Source organism: Acipenser ruthenus, chromosome 2, assembly GCF_902713425.1.
Source record: "Acipenser ruthenus chromosome 2, fAciRut3.2 maternal haplotype, whole genome shotgun sequence".
Lineage (NCBI taxonomy): Eukaryota > Metazoa > Chordata > Actinopteri > Acipenseriformes > Acipenseridae > Acipenser > Acipenser ruthenus.
The window spans coordinates 37,083,727-37,105,553 of record NC_081190.1 but is presented as its reverse complement, the minus strand read 5'-3'; the positions used below and the strand labels follow the sequence as shown (position 1 = coordinate 37,105,553).

General features: G+C 36.3%; 1 protein-coding gene across 5 annotated transcripts in view; it reads left to right on the top strand.

Moving 5' to 3' along the window:
- Positions 1 to 21,827, top strand: part of LOC117972622 (WD repeat-containing protein 7-like) — a 218,604-nt gene that overhangs the window by 180,064 nt on the left and 16,713 nt on the right. For 4 of the 5 annotated variants that reach the window (XM_058995394.1, XM_058995386.1, XM_058995407.1 and 1 more), the window contains 4 exons: positions 3,333 to 3,450; positions 4,395 to 4,544; positions 5,155 to 5,237; positions 5,898 to 5,997. In XM_058995394.1, the coding sequence (XP_058851377.1) occupies positions 3,333 to 3,450; positions 4,395 to 4,544; positions 5,155 to 5,237; positions 5,898 to 5,997 (451 nt within the window). Of the gene's footprint in view, positions 1 to 3,332; positions 3,451 to 4,394; positions 4,545 to 5,154; positions 5,238 to 5,897; positions 5,998 to 7,138; positions 7,591 to 21,827 lie in introns of those variants that run through there. The other variant, XM_058995415.1, reaches the window with a different exon arrangement.

Sequence of the window (21,827 nt, the reverse complement as noted above, 5' to 3'; positions counted from 1 at the left end):
AAGGGTATTATTAATTCAACATATTTAAAAAATCTATAGTAATTTAGTATCATTATTTTCATGTTCTCTGCATTGTAAAGAGCAAAAGTAACAACAAAAACACAGCTTACGTGATGTAAAAACCAAGACCTGTTGTTTCTGTTTGCTCATTTCTAATAGCTCATTTCTTGTGTTTGTCTTAGTCCCCAGGCTTTTATAATATACAATTAATGTAAATGGCATTTCATTGTGAATACATCTGAGCAACTCAGTAATTGATGTATGAAGTATTGAGTTTTGTCTAGCTCTAGCAATACATTAATACTATTATTGGCAGTTTCTCAAAAAAAAAAATAGGAAACAAAAAATTGTAAACCATTGAATCCTTGTATTGTTCCTGAACAGCAGTTTATGCTGTTGACTTATATATATATATATATAAAAAATCACACTGTAAAACATTTTTTTTGGAACAGTTGCACTAACGCAGTAATGTAATTTCATATCAACAGAATTACAGCAACAGTGTGATTTTAATACTTTAATACTGATATCTTTAAATAACAGTATTTATCATTTTGAAGCACACTTTTACCACAATGTCCTAAACTCTTAATTATACTGATTTTAAGATTGTTGTTATTGTTATTATTATTATTATTATTATTATTATTATTATTATTATTATTATTATTATTATTATTATTATTATTATTATTACAGTTTTGGGCTATATGGAGTAATCTGTATGTCTGCCTGTACATACAGCCATAGTCAAAAGTTTACATACCCCAATGGAAATGTATAATTTCTAGAAATTTCTCAAAAACAAATAATTATAGGAAAAATCTTTTGTAGCAAAAGTTTTGCTTTTGTGCTTGATTTTATTTGTCTTTAACCATTCTGAAGTAGATTTTGATGTGTGCTTTTGATCATTGTTGTGTTGGAACATCCAACTGCGCTTTAAACCAAGTTTTGTAGCGGAGGGTCGCAGATGATTGGACAATATCTTTTGGTATGCTATGGAATCCATTTTACCATGTATTGAAACTAAATTTCCTGGGCCATTAGAGGAAAAACAGCCCCATAGAAGGATATTACCACCTCTATGCTTGACAGTAGGTATGGTGTTCTTTTCTTTGTACACCTCACCAGACTTGCTCCAAACGTAACGACTAATAGCGTGACCAAATAGCTCGATTTTTGTATCATCACTCCACAAATCCTTTGAACACAACTCATATCCATCATTCAAATGCTGTTTTGCAAACTTGAAGCGATTGTCCTTGTGACATTTTCCTAAAAGTGGCTTTTTCCTTGGCCTGCGACCATTGAGATCTTAACCATGCAATACTCGACCTATGGTTTAAAGGGAAACCCCAGTCCCACTTGCAGCCAATTCACTTTGAATATCTTAGGCAGTCAATCTCGGATTGTTGTTAACCTTCCTCAGAATTCTTTTACTTGTTCTTGGTGAAAGAACCTTCTTTCTTCCAGACCGAGGGAGCTTTGTGACAGTACCAATAGAAACAATAGTTCAAATTGGGATACTCAAATGCTTGGAAATCTTCTTGTATCCTTCTCCAGCTTTATGACAATAAATCATTTTCTGCCTAAGGTCTTCAGATAGCTCTTTACTTTTTCCCATATTTACTTATTGGTAATGACAGCAATCATCCTATGCCTTACCCTTTTATACTCTCTATTGCATGATGTATGAAGAAAATAAGCAAAAGGGAAATAATTTGCGTTTTCCATATGGAAGTATGGAGGGCAGTAATCAATTTCTGATCTACATTCATTAGCTAAGAAAATAGTCTGTTTTTAGTGGATTCTCCTGCATAGGGTTTATTTTTTTGCCTATCACTGAGTATGCACTGTGAATGGATGCTATTATGTGTCTAACAGTACCTTGTGGTACCTTGTGTCACTATTTTAAGTAACATTATATCGAGCTGGGTATGTTATAGCAATATGTCTGCTTAGTTTATTGGAAATTAATGTATGAGTGCTAATGTCCTTGACCACTGTCTCCAGTGCGGCTTTAAATAAGAACAAGGTCTGGATCTGTCCTGGTGTGTAGAATGATTAAAAATGCATAATAATTGATTGTAAAACTGTCAAAATATGTTGCGTTCAGACTGCCCTAACATCATATAATCATCATATTATTAATACTACTTTGAGATTTCAGAGTCTTGTAGTGAGGATTGTAAAATTACTTTTTAGACTTTTTTTAATGAATTAATGCATATTAGTATTTTTAAAGGTTAAAAAACTAAATTATTGATATGTTTTCCCTGAAATCAAATTATTATATTTGGTTTCATATGTTCAAATCATGGATCAAGTGCAAATTATTTATTTATTTATTATTATTTATTTCTTAGCAGACGCCCTTATCCAGGGCGACTTACAATTGTTACAAGATATCACATTATTTTTACATACAATTACCCATTTATACAGTTGGGTTTTACTGGAGCAATCTAGGTAAAACCCTTGCTCAAGGGTACAGTAGCAGTGTCCCCCACCTGGGATTGAACCCACAACCCTCCGGTCAAGAGTCCAGAGCACTAACCACTACTCCACACTGCTGCAAATTGGCATCCTGGCAATTAAAACTGCTAACAGATTTGCAGCTATTATGTTTGATTCGAAGCAGCTTTTAAGGCAATAAGTGTAATTTAAAACCTTCAACTATTAATGCATATTTGATCATGTCTACTGAATTTAGCTGGTGTTTGTGTTACTAGTATATTGGACTCCTTATCATTTATTTAGTATAATTTCTAACACACTTTTTTAAGAAGCTGATCTTTAAATGATCCTTTGTTTGGCATAAATAGTTACATTAATGTATGTATACTGTATATATTTATATATATTATAACCTTGAAAATAAATGGATATATTTGTTTTAGAGTAACACAGTGGCTCAGATCATGCTGATACTCCAAAACTTCTGGCAGCACGTCAAAAGAGCATTTGCTCCGGAAACCATAGCCGACTGACTTCCTTATACCCAAGTTATTGCCCATCACAGTGCGATTCCTGATACATATTCAGCACGGCCTGGGTAATTTGTTAACAAGGCCCCTTTTTCATTTCAGACAGATGCACAAACTATTTTCAATTTTCACGCTTAATTGTTTTGGCTGTGTAGTTGAGGCTGGAACACCCAGACTCCTAATTATTCTGCATTGTTGGGAGTCTATTATATTTTAACTGTTTGAATGATCCCATTGACCTTGAACTGACATTATAAGCTGTGTCTAATCTTTTCACTCTATATTTCTAATGCTTCCTGTTTTTTTTTTTTTTTCCTCCTCCTTTGTCTGATCCCTGTTTAGCATCACAATGGGCCTGCCTCTCAACCCAGCGGCAGACTCTGCCCGCTCTGCTCGACACGCTCTCTCGCTCATTGCCACGGCCAGACCACCAGCCTTCATAACAACCATCGCCAGGGAGGTGAGGACCCCTTCAGTAATCACTTATCTGCAAAGCAGGAGCTGGCATGGAAACATTCTTATTGTTCACAGACAAGGCCCACTGTTCACAGTGTCACCCCAGAGCTTCAAGCAGATTGATCACAGGGCTTGCTGTTTCACTGTTGTTTCTGACGACCACTTGGACCTTTTACGTTTTATTTGTTTATTTCTCTTTATTTATTATTTTGTTTGGAAACAGTTTGCTGTGTGTAAGGTTGGATGCTGTGAGCTTTTTTAAAACAAAAATGAATGAAATTAAGAATGTACACTTTCTTGAAACATATTGCCCATGCATTAAGGTCTTGACGTATTGTAAGCTACTTCAGGGCAAAAGAAGTTAAATTTGCGAGGCTCCTATTCCCCATCTATAGCACCTTGCCTAAAAGGACTGTACTCTGTGTGTGCCATGTCAAATATGCAGGCTTCACAGATACCAAGCAAGCTATTTCTGCAATTTTAGATCTGAATGTTTTGGGGGTAGACTATAGTTCCTTATAATATGGGACTTATATAACACTCACATGCTCTGATTGATTGTCAGAATAAAAGAAAACATCAAGATGAAAATATATTTTGAATTGCCTTATCTGGAGGAAGCCTACCAGCTTCTCCCCACAATACATACCTACATATTTTCATGAAGCACACAACGCCGTTGTTTATTACAAATTCTTTTGTTACCTTCCTCAACTCTTAATTTATATATGAATTTATTTATGCCCTCCGTAAATATATAAATCTGCATTTGTCTTACAAATCTAGTTTGTACTAGAATCCAAGGTTAAGTCTTGAAAGACCTACAAGTAGGCTTCCTCGCTGCAACAGTAATTCTGTTCCGGTGATAAGAAGCCAAGATAAATTTGCTTTATACTGAAAAGAAAAAAAACAAATACCATGTATTGCTGACTTACTCTTTGTGTCCAGGTTCACAGACACACTGCCCTGGCAGCTAATACCCAGTCTCAGCAGAATGTGCACACCACCACGCTGGCACGGGCCAAGGCAGAGATTCTGCGAGTGATTGAAATCCTGATTGAGAAGATGCCCACTGATGTTGTGGATTTACTCGTAGAGGTAAGAAAGACTGCATATATTGGGAAAGGTACATTATGAATAATTTGTGGCCTTGTGCATTTGTTTGCATTGCAAATTGTTGTGGGTTTTACTGGCTGGTAAGAGCTGGTTGTAAGTACAGGTTTGACTTTATATTCTTATCATAATATACTGTATTATGTCTGGGATATGTAAGTTAAGGCATTTCCTTAAAAGCAAACCAACCCCAATCAAAAAATGCAATTATAAAATTATACAATTATACCATCAAAACAATATATTTTATAGAGAAACACAACACCACAATTACATTAAAATAAGAGAAACAAATTCTACTCCAATTATTTATTGCTGTACCATATGTTATTTTCTTTTTTTTCCAACTTCATGTTTTTCAGCCAATATATTTCACATGCTGATTAATTTGAGATGGCTGCTGAAGTTCTTTTTTTTTTTTTTTTTGTAAATCCATGAGATAAACGGAACACACTGCTGTCTTGTTCCCCTGGGGACAGTGGCTGCATTAATTCTCAATACACAATACATTGAAGCATTGCATTTACATCTTCAGAAAAAGTGAATTTGTACGTGTTTTTGTGACTGATTTCTTTAATGATCTTTCCTCCCTGAGGTAATGGACATCATAATGTACTGCCTTGAAGGATCCTTAGTCAAGAAGAAAGGCCTTCAGGAATGTTTCCCTGCTATTTGTAGGTAAGTCATTGTTCTCAGTACCAGTGATTTGTCAGATTATTAGTTATAACTTTTCTCCAGTGGGTGTAGAACCCTGGTCACACACTATTTGTTGCATGGTGTAGTAGATCATTTTTCACACTGTTAAAATATAAGATGTAGCATGAATGTAGATACACTTTGAATAATGACAAATCCAAAAAAATGACAAGCTTGGCTTACCTGCAAAAACATTACTGTGCCGATATTAGGAATCGTGACTAGGACTTGAAAAAATTTCGGTGAAAAAATCAACTCACTTTGCAGTGGAAATCTTTATTCTAATGATTCATGAACAGAATGAAAATCTGTTTACTGCATCTTCTGACATATGTATTATATATTTTATATTGTTTTTGAGTGTGGTACCACATATAGGACAACATAAAATCTAAGCAGATGTAGTGCACCTTTACATATGCCGACACTGATTTGCAAAATCCACATCTGAGTACTTAATTTGTTCTTTTTTTTCTATTACACAGTCGATTTATAAAAAGCAACCACAACTCATTTTTATCTCATGACTCTGTCATAGATGCCATTCCCCTTATGCTATGCCCCCGGGATACTTTGTTCTTGTTCATAAAACCACTTGCGTGTAATATTTTTACTAATTCATGTAATATTGGTCATACACAGGTTCTACATGGTTGGTTATTGTGAGCGTAGTCACCGGATAGCAGTCGGGGCTCGTGTTGGCTCTGTGGCACTCTACGATGTCCGCACTGGAAAATGTCAGGTAAATAAATCATTGTGACTTCCTCTCCATAAAGTGTGAACGTGATGAGAGAGAGACCAGACCAATTCAGTATAAGTGTTTTCCTGGAACATCGTTTCCATGGCCTATACATTTTCACAATATTGTTTCCTCCCTACCTATTAAGCATGGCTATAAGCTAAAGAAAATAGCTCTGAATAATTATCAGGTCAACATAATTAAAATACCTTGAGGGCTGTAGGGCTGTTTGAATTCAGCTCAGGACTTGAGTGGCATGAGTTTAGGTGTCCTAATGAACTTTCCACATTAAAGCACTTCAGCATCCTTTGGTACAAATTCCAGTTTTATTATTCAGACTAGAAGAGGAATTGGCGTTCATTCCTCTGTGTGTGTATGTGTGTGTATAGAGAGAGAGAGAGAGAGAGAGAGAAAGAGACTCTGCAAAGCCGTTGACGTCCCAGGCTGCTGTAACTTTATGGATAAGGCAGGAGCAATCAATAGTTTAATGAGAGGCTCAGAGTGTGTGGAGCCCAAACACGCCATTCACTGGGAGTGAGGGGTAACCAAAACAGCTTCCCTAGTTTGAGCTGCAGGTATTTTATGGGTAAGAGCAGGGGTGATCACTGGTAAACTAAGGGTTATTATTATTATTATTATTATTATTATTATTATTATTATTATTATTATTATTATTACGAATGTGCACATGTGACAGTTACATGTTTAACTATATCTTGAGAACTGTAGGTCTTGTAAGTCTTTTTTTTCACAGTACTGACACCTGATTAGCTGAGCTACTGAAGGCTGCATATTGCTGGTCTGATATTCTGATTTTGATTAAATTGTGCATGAGAATCTGTTAAGATATATTTGCGGATGAGGATTGCCCCATGGAATTGGAAAGATGCAAATGTTTGTTGTACAGAGCCTGTCTGGTTCATGTACATCGCCACAATAGGTTCACATAGGATGTATTGTATACCCAAGAACCTTTTGTGACCTATATTGAATTTTCACCATTTCACATGGCTTTTCAACAGAACTTTTTTACCAAATTATTTTTTTCTTTTTTTTAAATCTAACATGTTGTATCAACTTTACTTTATTTACTTGGTGATCTTCAGGACAAACTGTTCCAAGTGTATATTTATATCTTTCCCAGAGCAGACTGGCAAACAAGATGGCTCTGTGTCCCATAGGGATATGTATCACTTGCAAATAACTACAGCTATGGCCAAAAGTTTTGCATCACCCTGCAGAATGAACACATCTTGCAACATAAAGTCGAATGAAACCTGCTGAATAATGTTCCGTTAACATATTGAATTACATACGTTGTAGTTTTACTTAATTTAACGAAACACTGTCAAAAACTGGAAAATGTGACATTTCGAAATCTAACATGAAATACTGTACTACTATTATGGCTTCCAGTAGACACTTACGATATCATTTTGTAGTTTCTTTGATTACATGATGTTAAAAAAAATATCTAAATTATGTTGATATAGTTCTTTAAATGTTTTTATGTCTCAATCCTAAAATTCATGCCATAGCTGTACATGCAATAAAAAGTAACATATGAGAAAGCAAGAAGCAGAAAATTGTTCACGAAGTTAAAACACTGTGATGCAATATTAATGATGAATTGCATGAATGTTACTGCTATTAGTTTATGTGCTATAATTGGAGTTGTGATAATTTGAGTTTTTAATTAAACAAATCTTAACATAAAAAACAAACCTGAATAATATTGTATTATTACGTTGATATACTATAGAGAAAAAAACCCAAAAAACATTTTCCCATGCAAAACACAAATCAAGACCTGGTATTCAACAAGGAACAGGGCCAATTAATGTTGTTTGGTGATATAAAAAATTAGATGCATTAGTAATTAGTCTCTACAAACTTGCAGTTAAGAAATCTGACAGTTGACCGTTGAGTCAAAATGTCTAAATTATTGAAGTATAGAGAATTATAAAAAGATCTGAGGGAAGACAGAAGCCATTTGTTTAAGTATTCCTACATTTTGTTATACTTTTTACAAAGAAGAATTGGGTGGATAAATGTTGTTCACCTTTTACTGCCTCTGCCTGGAGAGTTCAAAGCTGGAGCAGTAAATTGATAAGGCAGCCTGGTTTCGTTATGCATGTGCTTGAATCTGCAATGAAAATCTTCCCTCTAGCATGGTTTGCCCTTGGTTCAGTCGACATGCTAAAGTATATTATCTGCTGATTTTCCAAACCTTTTCGGAATCCATTCTGTGATAGAACCCCTGGCTATATTGGAAAGAGATTGTCTGTGGTAAGTGTTAGCTGGTTATTTAATCTTTTTTTCTAAAGATCGTCCAGAGTACAGGCTTAAATGAATTGTTGGCCCAGTTCTCTCTGTGAACTGGTCTAGTTATTTTGTTATACTGGGCTAAACTTAACCCGGTACAGAAGTGGCTTCTAAATTAATTACCAAGAATTCAGATAACTTTATTCTAATGTTGTTTTATATATGAAATACAAACTGGTTGAATTGCAGTGTACTGAATTAAATTAATACTACCCAAATCTAAAAGCTTCATGATTTATGATCCTGGGGTGGGGGCTTAAACTACAACTGTTGCGTTTATCTCATGTAGTTTTCTATCAGAGCTGTCATACTTTTGTGAAAGTAGTGGTGAACAAGAAGCTAGAATTATCACAGTTGCAAGAACTGCTTCAGGTTAACCATGCCTTACTTATATCTCCAATATATAGTAAAATAAAATTAGCTACGACTTGTATTTCTCATCATGCTGTGTCTTTCACATTGTTGATTTAAAAAAAAAAAAAAAAGTAAAAAGCAGTGTTTCACTTTAGGATGGGATTTTACCACCACCATCTGCAAACAAAGAATGGATCTTTAAAAAAGGCTTGATGTCAGAAGGATGAATGTAGGTTGTAAGCATTTTGATTGTTTTATCAACAGTGTACACCTTTTGCAGGTCTGGGCAGGGCTTAATCAACCACAATATAAATAGAATACCCTTCAAATAGTTTTCTGAATCATGAATATTAATATTTTCAGTGAACATAAGATAAATATGTAGATTTTGTAAAATAGAAAAAAATGAAAATGTTTTCAAATATGATGGGGGGATTACCACAATGAACAGAATGCAAACACACACTAGTGTGCATTGTATAATCATTGTGGTGCCCACCACCAGCATTTGCATTTCAATTAATCGCATTGACTGAGCTACTAATAACCGCATTTACATGCTATGTGATAATGATATGTGTAGCTATGTAGGTCAGCGAATGAGACAGGTGAGCGAGCAAGTATGTAAATGTCTGACAGCTAAAATACCAAAAGAATTGTGAGAGCTGTTTTTTTGCAAAGAGAAAAGAACAAATGCATCGGAGAACAGAAGTCTACCAACTTACAGAGGCTTTTTTTTAAATATGGACTGCATTTGCGAAATTGGATACATTTACATTTAAGTAGATGTGCTGAGTTTGTACCCCTTATACAAGATAATAAAAAAAATAAAATAAAAGCAACGTTGTTGGTACATCCATCCTTTCAACCAACAGAGAATCCGAAACATTATTTAGAGAGATGCGGGTATGTTACAGTGATTGATATTTGAGGTATTTTAGAATGACAGGTGAAAGGTTTGATGATCTGTTAAGGCCTTTTTGATCTGTTAAGTACCTTTACAAAAATGACGCACGTCACAAGATTACGTAATTCCGATTTGTCACACAGGGTCAAATACCCTCAACTGAGCAGAAATTATGAAGTATGTACTTTAAGTTTTGTACTCTAAAGTAACATTTAAACTTGTCAAAAGCAATAGTCGTTATATTATTGAATTTGGTGTACTATTTAAAAACTCTTGTGTATGTTGATGTAGCTAAAACGACATTATTTGGTGGCATTTCTGAGAATTCTTGTTTTTTGCCGCAACTCACCCATGAAATGTATTAAAAATTATTGTGCCAAAAGCACAGCCTTATTTGTGAACCTGCCCTGACCAGAGAAGGTCACTGGTCATTACACAAGAGGCCTCTCAACCTCTTTGGCATTATTCCAGGGTGCATCTGTCTGTGACGCATGCATTGCTGCAGTTTGGGTGACGCCCCCCCCCCAAATACTTTCACTAGGTTCTATAGACTGAATGTCTTAAGGACCAGAGTGCTAAGGGCAGCCACTCGGTCTTCCATTTGATACACATATACCATAGTGTGAATTTACCTCACACGTTTTTTCTATTTTCTATACACTAGTTGTCATAGATTGCCCAGACCATGTTTTTTATACCAGAGTGCTAAGGGCAGCTATTCAGTTTACCCTTTAAAGCACGCACACTGAGATGCGGGTTCTCCCCACCCCCCCTTTTTAGCACATCAGCCTGTGCCTGAAGTCCTACACTTGCTTGGATATACTATCCCTATCGGTAATGGAATAACATTTAATACTTGAAAGGTCGCTGCATTCACTCCAGCGGGCCTGAATAGAAATTAGTGCGGATCTCTTCTGCTTGTGGGCGGGGACTCCGTGCCTGGCACAGAGGAGTCTCTCCGAGCAGCTTTGAACTACGCACTCAGGTAAATCGGACTACACAGAGTTATTTCCCAATCGGTAATGGATAACATTTCTATTTCAGGGAACGAGGGTTATGATATATTACCTAATGTTACCTGATATGTCTAATGTTACTACAGTAACAAAGTAATCAAATTTATGAAAAATCACTGTACACACGCTAACCCTTCAAAGATCAATGACAAGTATACGCTCAAAAGGAATGCACCTGGGATCTCACTTTTTGGTAAATCTTGAAGACTATAAAGTGACTCTGTTTTTTTTTTTGTCATTTTCTTTAATGACATAGTTAAGAAGATCAAGATAAAAAATGAGGCAGTTAAATTCAGGACTGCTAGTAAAACAATTGTTTTTTAAAGTAATGTTAAAAAACATACACTCTTCTTTATTGAATATCATACTAGTCATGGCTTGTATTGCAAACCATTATTTATTCTTTTTGTAGAAATCACTCCTGCCCCCCATGACTTGCACTGTAATTGCATTTAGAAGCCATCAGTGTCACAGTCAAAAGATTGCAAAGAAACACTACCAAGACTGCAAAGTAATTTTTTTTCCTATCATGTCATGCTTATAAATTAGGTGGGGTTTTTTTGTTAAGATTTATATCCATATAAATCCTGACTGGTACCAAGGGCAGGGTATGCATTAAAACATCACCCCTGCAAAGCACCAGCTTGAATACAATGTTGCCTTTAAAGGACTTTAAGTGTTGTGGGCCCAGCAGATACCTGAAGATTAAATAAAAAGGTGACATTTTTGGGTCCTTTTCTGTAATATTGATGGTGTATTGTGGGAAATAGAACAGGGTCAGTGTCCTTCCCTTGGCTGTATTGATTTGCCCTTCAGCTGTTTGTGGTACAGCGAGAAGCAAGGGCTCTGTTGTTGATTATCTACACAATGTCTCTGTGAGCATTATTGACTTAGTTGCAGCTACTGCCTGTGGCTCTCAATTTTTCACACTGTCTCCATGACAACCATAATAAAACATAGTGTCTCGCCACAGGCCAACCTCAGACACCGCCTGATCTTGCTTCTGAAAAAAGTTAGAATTCTCCCCAAAATTTTGAGTCAATTTTGAGTCACTACTTGTGAAACCTTACACCCAGTATAGCATGTACAGTACCAACATAAATTACATCAAATTATTTTCAGAAAGACTGTGCGTGGTGATTATTGCCCATTTGTCATCCCTCACACCCCTTACTAAATAAATTCTCTTCAATGATATCCTCTTCTTTAAGAATATGCTAAATATTATAATCAGCATGCCATCTCACAAGTAGAATGGTCCCCAAAATGGTCAATTTTCTAGGGAAGCAGTACAATTAGGGTTGTGGAGTTTGTTGCCTGATAACCTCTGTGAACAGGACTAATTGTGCATTACCCCCAGACAACTTGCTTAATAAATATTTCGGTATCCCTGTGTGGCGGGGTACACTCTGACCCTGTGTGTATTTTGTATTTGTTGTATTAGGATCTAAATGTCACGGATAGCTTGTGGGTGACCAGACCAGGAAATAGACACTGTACTGCTTCGCTCTTTTATTACTTGATTAATTGGGGGATGGCCACATTACTCACAGGTTTTAGCTGGATGGGGGATTTGAACCCCATACATGCTGTAAAACAATAATAACAAACATTGTGTTTAGTAATTGTCTCTTCTTTAAAATATGCTAAATATTTTAATGAGCTTTCCCTGTGCTGTGTGCTGTATTACACTAAATATAATCCACCCATTTAATACCAATGCTAAGTGACTTGGTGGAGCTTATGTTCTCTATGTTACACAAAGTTTTCCAAATGGCAACAGCCAATATTCAGTGTAGTATTGACCTTGACAGTTAAATGAAGAGAAAATGTAATTCCAGTCATTCCACATTGATAGTAAGTGTGTCATGTTTGGGGTCCAACTGTACTGTGATGTAAAGACTAGTACTGTTAAATAGCAGGCCTCTTAAAATGTTTCAAGTTTATCAATATTAACGGGACGTGTACAAAATTAGAAAACAGATAATTTTATTATCACATTATAAACCATTTTCTAATTTAGGAACTGTATAGAATAGCCATGAATATATGAATGAGTAATTGATATTCAGAATACCAGTTTTAATTACATACTATTGAAATTTACCCCAGATCTTTACTTTTATTTATTACTAGAATGGGCTTCCGCTAGTGAACATACAGCGAACGTTTGTATTAAGATGTAATCAGTCATAGACACTGAGGTAAGGCTACATGATCTGTAAGGCATTCCTGTAATGCATTTACACCTCTCCCTTATTGAAAGATCAAAAGTAATTGTGTTTGGGATGCTGAATGAATATTTTCTGTTTACAATTCCAAATAATTTAAAAGCTTTAAAACAGGCAACGTTATGATAGTGGTTGACCTTTTAACATTTAACACTCATCCTGTTAATTTACTTACAAAACTGTTTGCCATTGGACAGTTTTTTGGGGGTAAAAACAATTCCTGTTTCTTTAACCCTTTAAGGACCGTGATCGTGTCTACACGATCATACTGAAGTATGTTTCTGGGCCTGTAATCGGTTAAACACCATAAAAAAGTGCTTTGTTTTATTAACTTACTGGGCCACCATACTTTGCTGTACAGGTTGGAAACGCATATCACCCCCTGATAGTTTTTTTTGATTGTTTTGTGTGACATCTCTGAGAGGGGCATTTCAGCATCACGCACAGAGAAGACATCAGAGGAACTTGTTTTTTCGTTTCTTTCTTACCTCTAAACACTAAATCCGTTGTATTTGGCTTATAATTATATTAGAACATATATTCTGTCTTGTGTTTTATTTTATATATATATTATATATACAGTACTGTGCAAAAGTTTTAGGCAGGTGTGAAAAAATGCAGTAAAGTAAGAATGCTTTCAAAAATAGACATGTTAATAGTTTATATTTATCAATTAACAAAATGCAAAGTGAGTGAACAGAAGAAAAATCTACATCAAATCAATATTTGGTGTGACCACCCTTTGCCTTCAAAACAGCATCAATTCTTCTAGGTACACTTGCACACAGTTTTTGAAGGAACTCGGCAGGTAGGTTGGCCCAAACATCTTGGAGAACTAACCACAGTTCTTCTGTGGATTTAGGCAGCCTCAGTTGCTTCTCTCTCTTCATGTAATCCCAGACAGACTCGATGATGTTGAGATCAGGGCTCTGTGGGGGCCATACCATCACTTCCAGGACTCCTTGTTCTTCTTTACGCTGAAGATAGTTCTTAATGACTTTCGCTGTATGTTTGGGGTCGTTGTCATGCTGCAGAATAAATTTGGGGCCAATCAGATGCCTCCCTGATGGTATTGCATGATGGATAAGTATCTGCCTGTACTTCTCAGCATTGAGGAGACCATTAATTCTGACCAAATCCCCAACTCCATTTGCAGAAATGCAGCCCCAAACTTGCAAAGAACCTCCACCATGCTTCACTGTTGCCTGCAGACACTCATTCGTGTACCGCTCTCCAGCCCTTCAGCGAACAAACTGCCTTCTGCTACAGCCAAATATTTCAAATTTTGACTCATCAGTCCAGAGCACCTGCTGCCATTTTTCTGCACCCCTGTTCCTGTGTTTTCATGCATAGTTGAGTCGCTTGGCCTTGTTTCCACGTCGGAGGTATGGCTTTTTGGCCGCAAGTCTTCCATGAAGGCCACTTCTGACCAGACTTCTCCGGACAGTAGATGGGTGTACCAGGGTCCCACTGTTTTCTGCCAATTCTGAGCTGATGGCACTGCTGGACATCTTCCGATTGTGAAGGGAAGTAAGCATGATGTGTCTTTCATCTGCTGCAGTAAGTTTCCTTGGCCGACCACTGCGTCTACGGTCCTCAACGTTGCCCGTTTCTTTGTGCTTCTTCAAAAGAGCTTGGACAGCACATCTGGAAACCCCTGTCTGCCTTGAAATTTCTGCCTGGGAGAGACCTTGCTGATGCAGTATAACTACCTTGTGTCTTGTTGCTGTGCTCAGTCTTGCCATGGTGTATGACTTTTGACAGTAAACTGTCTTCAGCAACCTCACCTTGTTAGCTGAGTTTGGCTGTTCCTCACCCAGTTGTATTCCTCCTACACAGCTGTTTCTGTTTCAGTTAATGATTGTGTTTCAACCTACATATTGAATTGATGATCATTAGCACCTGTTTGGTATAATTGTTTAATCATACACCTGACTATATGCCTACAAAATCCTTGACTTTGTGCAAGTGTACCTAGAAGAATTGATGCTGTTTTGAAGGCAAAGGGTGGTCACACCAAATATCGATTTGATTTAGATTTTTCTTCTGGTCACTCACTTTGCATTTAGTTAATTGATAAATATAATCTATTAACATGTCTATTTTTGAAAGCATTCTTACTTTACTGCATTTTTTCACACCTGCCTAAAACTTTTGCACAGTACTGTATATATATATATATATATATATATATATATATATATATATATACACAGTGCCTTGCAAAAGTATTCAGACCCCTGACCAATTCTCTCATATTACTGAATTACAAATGGTACATTGAAATTTCGTTCTGTTTGATATTTTATTTTAAAACACTGAAACTCAAAATCAATTATTGTAAGGTGACATTGGTTTTATGTTGGGAAATATTTTTAAGAAAAACAAAAAACTGAAATATCTTGATTGCATAAGTATTCAACCCCTGTGCTGTGGAAGCTCCCAGTTTACACCAATGAAAGAAATTGCCCTAATGAAGAAACAATTACCTTACCATTGGCCTCCACCTGTGAACCATTAAAGTTGCTGTCACATTTTCTGGATAAAAACCCCACTGTTGAAGGATCATTGGTCAGGCTGTGAATCTGAAGGAAAATGAAGACCAAAGAGCATTCTACAGAAGTTAGAGATAAAGTAGTACAAATGCATAGATTAGGGAAAGGTTACAAAATAATATCCAAGTGTTTGGATATCCCAGTGAGCACCGTTGAATCAATAATCAGGAAGTGGAAGCTGCATCACACCACCCAGGCACTGCCAAGAAAAGGCCGTCCCTCAAAACTCAGCGCTCAAACAAGAAGGAGACTTGTGAGAGAAGCCACAGAGAGGCCAACAATCTCTTTGAAGGAGCTACAGAGTTCAGTGGCTGGGAGTGGAGTAATGGTGCACCAGTCAACCATATTAAGAGCTCTGCATAACACTGGCCTGTATGGGAGGGTGGCACGAAAGAAGCCGTTACTCAAAAAGTACCATCTGAAAGCATGTATGGAGTTTGCCAGAAAGCATGAGAGTGACCCAGCTGCGATGTGGGAAAAGGTTTTATGGTCAGATGAGACCAAGATAGAGCTTTTTGGCCAAAACTCAAAGCGCTATGTGTGGCGCAAACCTAACACTGCCCATGCCTCAAGACACACCATCCCTACAGTGAAGTATGGTGGTGGCAGCATCATGCTGTGGGGATGCTTCTCATCAGCAGGGACTGGGCATCTTATTAAAATTGAAGGAAGAATGGATGGAGCAAAATACAGGGAAATACTGCAAGAGAACCTGCTTCAGTCTGCTAAAAAACTGAAGCTTGGGAGGAAATTCACCTTTCAGCAGGACAATGATCCCAAGCACAAGGTCAAAGCAACATTGGAGTGGCTCAAGAACAAAAAGGTGAATGTCCTACAGTGGCCCAGTCAAAGTCCTCATCTCAATCCCATTGAGAATCTGTGGCACTATTTGAAAATTGCGATCCACAAGCGTCGTCCAACCAACCTGAACAACCTGGAGCAAATCTGCCAAGAAGAATGGGCCAAAATCACTCCGACACTGTGTGCAAAGCTGGTACATACTTCCCCCAAAAGACTTAAAGCTGTTATTGCAGCAAAAGGTGGCTCTACCAAATATTAATGTGTGGGGGTTGAGTACTTATGCAAGCAAGATATTTCAGTTTTTTATTTTTCTTAAAAATATTTCCCAACATAAAACCAATGTCACCTTACAGTAATTGATTTTGAGTTTCAGTGTTTTAAAATAAAATATCAAACAGAGTGAAATTTTGATGTACCATTTGTAATTCAGTAATTTGAGAGAATTGGTCAGGGGTCTGAATACTTTTGCAAGACACTGTATGTGTGTATATATATATATACAGATGTGCTCAAATTTGTTGGTACCCTTACAGCTCATTGAAATAATGCTTCATTCCTCCTGAAAAGTGATGAAATTAAAAGCTATTTTATCATGTATACTTGCATGCCTTTGGTATGTCATAGAATAAAGCAAAGAAGCTGTGAAAAGAGATGAATTATTGCTTATTCTACAAAGATATTCTAAAATGGCCTGGACACATTTGTTGGTACCCCTTAGAAAAGATAATAAATAATTGGAATATAGTGATATTTCAAACTAATTAGTTTCTTTAATTAGTATCACACATATCTCCAATCTTGTAATCAGTCATTCAGCCTATTTAAATGGAGAAAAGTAGTCACTGTGCTGTTTGGTATCATTGTGTGCACCACACTGAACATGGACCAGAGAAAGCAAAGGAGAGAGTTGTCTGAGGAGATCAGAAAGAAAATAATAGACAAGCATGGTAAAGGTAAAGGCTACAAGACCATCTCCAAGCAGCTTGATGTTCCTGTGACAACAGTTGCAAATATCATTAAGAAGTTTAAGGTCCATGGAACTGTAGCCAACCTCCCTGGGCGCGGCCGCAAGAGGAAAATCAACCCCAGATTGAACAGAAGGATAGTGCGAATGGTAGAAAAAGAACCAAGGATAACTGCCAAAGAGATACAAGCTGAACTCCAAGGTGAAGGTACGTCCGTTTCTGATCGCACCATTCGTCGCTTTTTGAGCGAAAGTGGGCTCCATGGAAGAAGACCCAGGAGGACTCCACTTTTGAAAGAAAAACATAAAAAAGCCAGACTGGAATTTGCTAAAATGCATATTGACAAGCCACAATCCTTCTGGGAGAATGTCCTTTGGACAGATGAGTCAAAACTGGAGCTTTTTGGCAAATCACATCAGCTCTATGTTCACAGACGAAAAAATGAAGCTTTCAAAGAAAGGAACACCATACCTACAGTGAAACATGGAGGAGGCTTGGTTATGTTTTGGGGCTGCTTTGCTGCGCCTGGCACAGGGTGCCTTGAATCTGTGCAGGGCACAATGAAATCTCAAGACTGTCAAGGCATTCTGGAGCGAAACGTACTGCCCAGTGTCAGAAAGCTCTGTCTCAGTCGCAGGTCATGGGTCCTCCAACAGGATAATGACCCAAAACACACAGCTAAAAGCACCCAAGAATGGATAAGAACAAAACATTGGACTATTCTGAAGTGGCCTTCTATGAGTCCTGATCTGAATCCTATCGAACATCTATGGAAAGAGCTGAAACTTGCAGTCTGGAGAAGGCACCCATCAAACCTGAGACAGCTGGAGCAGTTTGCTCAGGAAGAGTGGGCCAAACTACCTGTTAACAGGTGCGGAAGTCTCATTGAGAGCTACAGAAAACGTTTGATTGCAGTGATTGCCTCTAAAGGTTGTGCAACAAAATATTAGGTTAGTGGTCCCATCATTTTTGTCCTTGCCATTTTCATTTGTTTTCTTATTTACAATATTATCTTGAATAAAAAATCAAAAGCAAAGTCTGATTTCTATTAAATATGGAATAAACAATGGTGGATGCCAATTACTTTTGTCAGTTTCAAGTTATTTCAGAGAAAATTGTGCATTCTTCGTTTTTTGTGGAGGGGTACCAACAAATTTGAGCACGTCTGTGTATATATATATATATATATATATATATATATATATATATATATATATATATATACACAACATTTATAAACATCAAGAAATGAGTGGATCTAAAGGGATGATTTTTATGAACAAAATGTATGTTACGTTTTTTTATTATTATTATTACTGATATTAATGGAATAAAGAACTATTATTTTATTTATAAATATTTATTTTGAAAAAATAATCGAGTAATGTCCATGCTTATAGAGATCCTGAGAATAAATGTGTATTACGGCATTGCAATTTTACTGTTTGCTTATAATAGTTCGATTTTGTAGTTTAGCACTATTTTTCTGCTGTTCTTGCTGTTTGTAAAACACTGCTTTGATAATAAATATTCTGTGTATATGTTTATTCATTATATACAATAAAGTGATATGCACACAATAATATAAACGTTTCCACTCTACAGAATTTCATTTCAAGATGGCAAGACGATTAGATTAATCATCATTGGCAGAAATACTGGCATCTGATTCTGGCGAATCAGAATTTGCTGACAGTGATTCAGTTTATATAATAAAGGTGTTCTCAGTATTATTTATTTTTAAAATAAATGCTCAGTTCTAAACCATGCATTGTACTTGTTTTTTAACAAAAGGCTCTACATTAATAAAATCACTCAGGATACCACACCTTGATGCAAGCTATTTCACTCAATGTGTTTCCTTCTTTATGCAAGTCAAGGTGGTTATAGTAGTAGAAAACACTAGTGGAGGCTTTGAGTAAATTGTTGATGCTCATAATGCATCAGAGTAGAAAAATGCAACATGTCTAAGATTTTTGCACAGCAGTGTATGTGTGTGTGTGTGCGTGTGCGTGTGCGTGTGGATAGAGCAGTGCTTTGTCAAACATTACATTGAAGTTTTCTATATGACTGATCAAAATTCCAAGCTGAGACAGCAAAAGAAATAGCTTGACGTATCTCTGTGAGACACACACCCACAAACACATGCAGTGTACATTCAAAACCAAGGAAATACTCCAGCTTCTTTTACAGGTTTGACCAACATTAATTATACCGTTGCATAATGATTTAACAGATGCAATAAATCAATAATACCTCTGTAATTTAACCTTAATAGCTCATTCTACTTAAAGCTGTCAGCACTCTAGGCTCTGTTTAAATTCCAGCATCTCTATTATATAATATAGAATAAAACCAAATCACTGTTAATTGAAAGACAGACTTTTTAAACAGCTGTCGTGGACTTAAAGAAAAAAATCAAGGTCCATTTGTTCAAGACAATTAGGGGATTGCAACAGACTTTTGTTTCATTACAACATTGATTTGTTAAGTTCAGATCATTTAAGTATCTTGCAGTATGTTCACTGTACAAGACAGCTAACAGGACATCTACCAACAAGTTTTCAGTGATAACAGAATCAAGGGAAGCAGAAGAGAACAAATTGTGCCCTGCACTTCAGGGAACTAATAAAATAATAATAATAATAATAATAATAATAATAATAATAATAATTGACAAATTATAACCTGATAATGCTTTTAGCTGCAAGCTTTTATTTAAAGGTATAATTATTATACCAAATAAAGAAATAACAGATGAATAACAAGGCTGTGTGGTCCAGTGGTTAAAGACAAGGGCTTGCAACCAGGAGATCCCTGGTTCAAATCCCACCTCAGCCACTAACTCCTTGTGTGACCCTGAGCAAGTCACTTAACCTCCTTGTGCTCCGTCTTTCGGGTGAGACGTAGTTGTAAGTGACTCTGCAGCTGATGCATAGTTCACACACCATAGTCTCTGTAAGTCGCCTTGGATAAAGGCATCTGCTAAATAAACTAATAATAATAACAAGCAACTACATTACATAATAAAAATGCATACAGTAAATCAGAATGCCCCCCAATTTTGTTTATGAAAGATATCCAATTTCATTTGATTTTGGACTAGCAGTATTGATGTTTTACAGAGACAGCATTTAATAATAATAATAATAATAATAATAATAATAATAATAATAATAATAATAATAATAATAATAAGTATGTATTAAAAAGGCATATACATTTGAGGGTCCTCAAAATTCCTCCAACTAAGGTTTGAGCGTAGTGACCACAGGATATTGTCTTCACTTAGTTATTGGAGTTAAGTGTTGAAAGAGAGTGGTGTTTTCCAGCTGACATGCTGCAGTTCACAGGACCTGATCAAAGTTGCAGCAGATGGCTTTTCAGGTGAGCTTTGCCCCCCATAGCAGTGGGATTTAGGATACTCTTTCTGTAAACAGGCCACACCCAGCCCCTAATAATATATACGGCTGTTAAGACTGAAACTGTTTCTCAAACTCACCTTCTGGTCAATCTTTACTTACAATCTCCAGTGACTTGTTTTCTTACAGTGCAGTTTAATCCACTTAATGTGATAACTGGTTTAAGACAATGCTTGATACACAATGCAATCTCTCTGAAACGACCCCCTGCCTCCACAGATATAAATGTGCCATATTTAACGTTTATTTTTGTAAGTAACCGCTGGATTTTGATGATCTCTAGGTAAAACTGAGGCTCTCAATTACTGCTGATATTATAAGCCCATTCTAAAATTCCTGCTTACTGTTACATGATACACAGTGTATCATCAACCAGAATCAAGGGGAATGGCAGGATCACTTGATCCCACAGTATTTAACAAAACAAGAAGTCAAGAACAGAATTTCACCAATGACAGTAACACACACCCGTCAAACGATTATTATGAATGCTGGAATTACGTTTGGTTCAGGCAGATTATTTAGGCGATTCTTTAACAACAGGAGAATGCAAATTATAACTAGTTACTTTTTGAATATCGGTGATATTGCCATGGTACTGCACCTCAAAAGATGATATATGATCTGAATACCAGTTTGCGCGATTCAGGGAATTTTATTTATTTATGAATAACCAGCAAGTCACTTTCTGTACCAGTAATACAATCAGTGTCTGAATCAATATACACGATGAGTCTCCAATATACGTTTTGTGGTATGTTGTTATTAAATTAAATAATTTCATTGGTAGATTTTTCAGTTTTTGTGCTGTATGTGTTTCACTGAGAACTTGACAACTTTTCTGAAACAAAAACAGGATAAGAAACATACAATACAGTTTCAACTACTAACAGTGTGTATCTAAAAATGAATTATCCAACCAAAAATTAATTTCCCCTCCTTTATCATAGACTTGAAACTTTTTTACAAATCTTGTTAACCCTTTAAGGACCAAGCATTTTTCAGTGGGGTGTATTTCACTCCTCCTATAAAAATTCACAAAAAATTGTTTTTTTTTTTTACATTAGCATCTTGGAATTGGTGTTCTTTTTTTCAGAACAGCCTGGGTAAAGTATATAAACTACTTCACAAACCACAAAAACCTCTCTCTCTTTTTTTTCAACACTATTTAGCTTTTTTATTATTATTATGTATTCCGTTTAGTGCTTTCAAGAGATAAAGGCACAAAACATTGTATTATGTTACCTGAAGGACCCT